This window comes from Morone saxatilis, unplaced genomic scaffold (assembly GCF_004916995.1).
Source record: "Morone saxatilis isolate NCDOM2014 unplaced genomic scaffold, NCSU_SB_2.0 Contig15, whole genome shotgun sequence".
In the NCBI taxonomy this organism is placed as follows: Eukaryota; Metazoa; Chordata; class Actinopteri; family Moronidae; genus Morone; species Morone saxatilis.
Window position 1 is genome coordinate 40,881 of NW_023339707.1, and position 6,732 is coordinate 47,612.

The 6,732-nt window shown below is 39.3% G+C and overlaps 1 protein-coding gene across 1 annotated transcript in view; it reads left to right on the plus strand.

Annotated features, from left to right (window-relative positions):
• The window catches only part of rtel1 (regulator of telomere elongation helicase 1), a 22,293-nt gene that overhangs the window by 14,320 nt on the left and 1,241 nt on the right, over positions 1-6,732 (plus strand). Inside the window, exons 19-24 of the mRNA XM_035657409.1 lie at positions 29-166; positions 2,226-2,389; positions 2,476-2,633; positions 2,950-3,045; positions 3,813-4,023; positions 5,530-5,667. Of these exons, the coding sequence (XP_035513302.1) occupies positions 29-166; positions 2,226-2,389; positions 2,476-2,633; positions 2,950-3,045; positions 3,813-4,023; positions 5,530-5,667 (905 nt within the window). The remainder of the gene's footprint in view (positions 1-28; positions 167-2,225; positions 2,390-2,475; positions 2,634-2,949; positions 3,046-3,812; positions 4,024-5,529; positions 5,668-6,732) is intronic.

The following is a 6,732-nucleotide window of genomic DNA, read 5'->3' on the forward strand; positions in this document are numbered from 1 at the left end:
CAAAACTCCAAACTTTGACTTTCCACAGGTTTAAAATGTCTGGATGCCAGGGCTCAGCTTCCATCGATGGGGTCAGGCCGTATGTGCGTCTCTATGATGGCTTTGGGAATGTGGGTCCCGTCGATGTCTCTCAGTTCCTTCAGGGTTGCACCAGAACCAATTGTAGGTTCTAGCATTCACAAAGTTCACGCAAATGACATGGATTCCTTGTACTGGTGTAATTTTGGGTCTGTTAGCTATAAGGCTGCTCAATTAATCGGGAAATGTTGATCATGATTATGATTTTTGGGGCCAAACAGTGATCTCAAAACTAATAAAATCGGGGGAAACGATTTTTTTTTTTCTTTTTCTGTTGTGCAAAGTTGTTTAGAAAAAAGCTGTGTCCCAATTCAGGTATGCAGCCCCTGAATTGGGATACCAGCACCAGTCGCGTATTTCCCGTCCTCCCACAGCATGCACTGCACAACGAGTCATGCGCTCGGTATACTTGCCGTTCCCACCTGTCCGCGACAATGTGAAGTTCACGGGAGCACACGTAACTATTTATACTGGCGCTGGTGGTCGGCGACACTAGTTGCAGTCTTCTCCTGTCACTTCTGTTTTCGTGTTTGAACAGGTAACGCCGGAGACTATACAAATGTTTATGGGAAAAGGTAAGTGTAACTGAGACTTCCTTTGCAAAGTTGTTTTGGACAATGTCCAATAAATGCAGCATGTTTCTGAAGTTTAAAAAAACTAATCGTTTGAATAATCGTGATTTCAATTTGACCCAAATTAATCTGTGATTATGCTTTTTCCTCAATGTTAAATTTTTTCCATAATTGAGCAGCCCTAGTTAGCTAACAACACAAAATGAACAGATAGTTTTGGTCTGATTTTGCAAGGGTTGGTGATGTCTGCTGTGGCACCAGTGCACTGCAGCTCAATTATGTTTGGCTTTTGCTGCTGAAAGCACAAATTTTATTTTTCAAAGACTCAACAGAAACCACTCCTCTGTAAAACCATGATGTTGTTACAATAATAATAATTCCTCACCCAACTTGTGCGTTTAAACTGGTAATGGAAATATGGGAAGGGGAGTATGAAAAATGTGTGTTAGACTATTTCCCCTTCTGTTTTCTAAAGTATGCTGTGCAACTCAATGCACTCCTACAGAGCTGTCTCTACACTTGCATCACAGCCGGCAAAACAGCCCTGCCTCAAGTGCCTTGATATCCAAATACAGACAACAACCATTTATAAGTTCTGCATTAATCAGAAAAGTAATGCACAGTTCACATGTGATTTAAGCCCGGATTTACCACTCAACAACTATTTTGGAAGATCACCGACAAATGCCCCCAGATCAGAGGCAAATCAGCACCAACTCGTGATGGGGCTGCCGCGTTAGCAGCGCCCCATGAGCAGGTTTCGGGGTTAGGTTGCCTTGCTCAAGGGCACCTTGGCAGTGCACAGGAGGTGAAACTGGTATGGAGCCCACAGACCTTTGTGTGGTCTGTGGGACTTGAATATCGGAGGGCCGATATTATCGGACATCCCTAATGTTAACAGTTGGATCCACATAAGAAAAAAGATTTATTAGTTATGAAATGATAATCTTACAATCTTGATGCTATTATTATATCATTAATACAATAGACGACAGACAACTTATTTTAGAAAGGAAAAAAAGAGATGGAATGAGATAAACAAATACACAAACCTTGGCCAGTGTAGAAGGAGAGACGGAGAGAGAGGGGGGAGCAAACAGCATATAGCATTCTATAACCTAAACTACAACTTCCCACCCCCAGTTTATTTGGTTATTTTCATAAATAATTATCACTCTATTTATCTTGCTACGAATCAGATTCATATATAGTATACTTTTATATGCACTGGAGCGCTCTGGTTATTTTTGAGACTAGTCTCTGATTGCTTGAGGTTGGAGAATTTAGACACAAATTGACCTTCAATCCAGTGGATTACATAATCAACCTCTTGGAAAAATTGGTTCTCTTATTTGTAATCTTCCCTCAAATGCATATGCAATAAGAGAGATACACACTGCAAACATTCACCAAAATGTAATGTACACTGTGACTCCAGCCTGCTGTGTCTGTTTGATTAATACAGCACGTGTCTGTGGTAGAATACATCACATGCACCTGGAAAGCAGTCACAACAGCCCCTAAAAATCTGACCTGATTTTTTGATGTCTGTGATTGTGTTTGAATGTGCCAGAGGCCTGTGGTAGAGAAGAAGGCTGCACCAGAGAGCTGTGGAACAGTGTGTTTACCACACACTCAGTCCTCTGCCCTCACTTCCTGCTCATCCTCCCAAAGCTCCCATACCCAGAAGGCCAAGGTGCTGGATGCCCACCTTCCCAGTCTGAAGAGGAGGAGACTCAGTGAGTATAAAAATAAAGGGGGTGTTTTCATGCCAACTGTTAGTCCTTCATTAAATTGGTCGCTGTTTTCTGGTCTTGGTGATCAGATGAACACACAGGAGCCAAGGGGATGGCCAGTATCTGTATTGAGTATGAGTGTGAGGTGCAGGAGAGTCAGAGGAGACCAGCCAACCTGCTGGATGCTCTGGAACGAGGTGACCATTGCAGTGCAGAGGACGATGATGCTGTTGTGGGAGAGGAGAAGGTAACTTGTCTTCTGTGAGACACTGTGGTCTGTCCTACTAATCAAAAGCAGCAAAAAGCTCTGTTTTTGACATTTGTACTTGTGGAAAACATAAGGCTTGTGTATTCAATAGCCAGTTTAATTGTCTAGTAGTTCCATTTTCAGTGAGATTTATATATACACATAGGCGAGAACCCATGTGTGAAGTGGATCAGTAGACCTATTACTGATGCCATGAAACAACAATTACTCTGATGCAAAAATACAAAAACAAACCTCAAATTATTTGTAAGAACTATATTTATTTATTTATTCAGTTCTGCATTTTCTTTTGAAGGCAAATCGTTTGTCCACACTTTCTCTTCAATATGACAAGAGGATGGATGATGAATTGCGGGGAGGCAAACGTAAAATCAAGTTGGTCCAAGAACAGGTACATTTTATATTAAGAAACAGTGCCAGGCTGTGTTAGAGTTCAAGTGACAATTGCAACTGAATTATAGACTTTTTAGTCAAGGGGATGATGAAGACATACAAAGTATCTTCACAACTATACCAGGCCAAAAGTTCTACTCATACAGAAGAAACATTTAATTCTGATCACAATCATACATAAATTTCAGATTTCAGCAGAATTTTTGACTTGTCAAACACAATCTCTGTAGTAATAACAACCAGATTGATGACCGGACCTAACACGTAACAGCTGGCCAGTCATAGCCTCATGAACCTCATATTTACTACTTACTCATCTTGAAATGATAGAGAAATTATAGAGTCTTCCTATTAAATGGATTACAAAATAAAAAATTAAATGTTAAAGCAGGAAACAAATTAACTTTTAGAAAGGAATATCGTAAGACACTTAACATTTATCTGATTCCATTTCAAGATTAAATTATTAATTAAGAAAAATAATGATAATAGACACATTTAATCATCTCTTTATTATTATGTAGTTTTACTATCGATTAAATCAAATTAAATGTGTCCTGTAGTGTTGTTGTACTGTGCACAAAAGTGAAACACACATTTGTTGCCGTCTTCAACGCGTTCTTGATCAAATTACTATAGCCAAATTTAAAAAAATCATATGGTGTCTCGGATATCTTTAATATTTGTTTTTATTGAAAAACAGTTTCATTGTGAATTGTAAATGTGAATAGTATTTAATAGTATTTTTTTTCTCGATCCTTGAAGAAAATGAGCAGGTTGGAGGATGTGTCTGAGGAAGGTAAAGCAAGCAGGGCGAAGAATTTTCTGGCAGAGATGAAGAAGTCACTGAGCCAGGTTACCTTTGACCGCATTGTACAGGCTCTGCAGACTTACAAGAAGACAGACAACCTGGACGTCCTGCTGACTGAGACAGCTGTCTTAACTGAAGACACTAATACTCATAGTCTGCTCCGGGGTAAGTCTTCTGCTCAAAAGCAAGGACATTTACACTGTGTTTAAGCACCTGGTTTTAGTCTATCAGTGAGCTTTAAATTGTGGTAAATAACAGTCTGCAGTTAAGGCAGTGTTGGTCGGTTTGAATAAAATATCTCAACTACTATAGGATTTTAATGAAATTTGGTTCAGTGATTCATATTCCTCAGGATATATTGTAATATGGTAATTTTGGTGATCCTCTGACTTTTCATCTAGCACCAACACCAGATTTGTCCAATACTTTGGTTTATGACCAAATAGCAAAACTAATTTTAAAAGTTTTGTGCTAATTAGCAAATGTGTTAGCATTTAGCTCCCATCACCGCTGTGCTGGATTATAGACTGAGAGACTCCTAGTCGCATTCTTACAGGACTGTGTTTGCTTGGATTTCATTGTACAGGGGTTTTCTGTCCTCACTGTGTGTTAAGTTTTGTTTATGCTTGCAGGCCTTCACAGAGGCTTTAATTCTTAATGTGGTCTCCACTCCAGTATTCTCCTCCAGGAGGGGTACAAACAAAACATTCTGTGGAGAAACAAGGAGCCTGTTTACACCTGGTATTAACCTGCATCTGGGGTGATCTGATCAAAAGTGGACACTTCTAACTAACATCCTGTAAGCACACATGTCTGTTTGGTTCACTGTTGTGCAATTTGCAATTTGCAATATAAGGCTCTTTTACCTCCCAAGATAATAGATGTTTGTGAACAACACTGTCCGTTTCAATTTATTTGACCATTGAACTAGTAACCACATTATCCCCAGACTCCCTTAAAAAAATGCACAATTTTGAGAATTGTGACAGGAGAAACTTTATAAACCTTGTGAAACGCTATCTATGACAGATTATGTGGGCCTTGTAAATTCAGGAAATGTTACATATTAAGTTCTTTCTTACTTAGTTATTATAGGCTACAACTTCCTCGACTGCTGTCTGCTGAGAAGTGACTCTTAAGGCTGAAAGCCTCTCAGCATCCCACAAGCAGAAGAGACACTGTCTCTGTGATGTGAAAACATGAGATTTCCACACAGTCAAAAAAGCAAAATGTCAATAAAAAGGACAGTAATAATGGACACTGACTTATAACATTTTGAGTAGGGTACAGCCCTATAAAAGTATTTATTTCATACAGAGCCGGGAAGTGAGATCCGATCACAAGTGGTAACTCGAGGCACATTCTAATGCTACATGTAAAGTGACATATTTCAAGCTGTCCAATTGTGATTAAATTACCCAAGACGCATGTTAATACCAGGTCTAAACAGACTAAAGAGGCCAACAAGTGTTACCAGAAGAATAGACCAAACATTACTGCATACTCAAGAGGGGATTGTCTGTCTGCAAGGATGGAAAAAGGACAAGTTGAAAATAATAGATATATTTAGTTTGCTTGTTTTTGCCTGAGCATCCAGACTGTGTCTGTGTCTTCCTATGTCTATGTTAATGTTGTCACTAGTTGATCTTAAAGGGAGCCACTGTGTCACAGGTGTCTACCAGTTTGTTCGCCCACATCATAAAAAGAGGTTTGATGCGAAATGCCATGAGCTGACTGGGCAGGGCTGTGGATTCAAACCTGATCAATCTCTGGCTAAGGACAAGAAGAAAGCACTGATGCTGTACAGCGGTATGAAACACTCATCCCAACCCAATACTGCACCTTTTTTTCATATTGAAAATGTGTCTGACAGGGCTGGGCAAGTTCCAAGATGCAATATTTTTAAAATAATATATCAATTTTTTTCAAAGTCTGGTGACAGAATCAAGTTGCTTATTGTGTCTATACAAAATACCAAAACCCAAAGACACTTTATTTATAATGATAATATTTAGTTTACAATTATATAAAATGAAACAAAAAAAAGCTCACATTGGAAACCAGATTTTAAATGAAAATTAATTCATTATCAGTGATTCATTTTCTGCTTCAATATTAAGTGACAACATGTTGGCTGTTACTGTTGGGGTATCAAAGCTTTATCAAAGAGGAACGTCTTAAGCCTACTCTTAAATGTGGAGAGGGTGTCTGCCTCCAGAACCACAACTGGCAAAGCAGGCCCAGCAACATAACCAAGACCTCCTCCATGTTTCACAGTAGGTACAGTGTTTTTTTTTGGTATGCCTAATTTTTGTGTCTCGTGAACTCAAAGCTCATTGTGACTCGCTAAAAAGCTCCAGTTTTGTCTCATTCTGTTCAAAGGATATCTCTCCCAGAAGGCCTTGTGCTTGTCAATATGCTTTTGGCAAGTTCCGTCTGGCTTTTTAGAGGAAACTAGGAAAAGGAGGATCCACATCTCTCCTGTATTGGCTTCCTCTGCATTGGCTTCCCTGTTAAATTTAGAATAGAATTTAAAATCCTCCTCCTCACCCTATAAAAACTCTTCATGGTCAGGGCCCCTTCATACCTCAAAGAGCTTATAGTACCATATTACCCTACTACTACTGTTGGGTCTCTGTAAGATGTTATTAAGGAGTTTCGGTCTAGGACCTGTTCTATTTGAAAAGTGTCCTGAGATAACTTCTGTTATGAATTGGCCGCATATACAAATACAAAACTTGAATATGAATTGAATTGGAATTACTACAAACACTGCGCTGCTGTGAATGCATGGCTATTTTGCGATTTCTATACTCCCAAAAGACTAGAACAGGAGCCAGAGCATCATGTTACCAAGCTCCTTCCCTGTGGAAC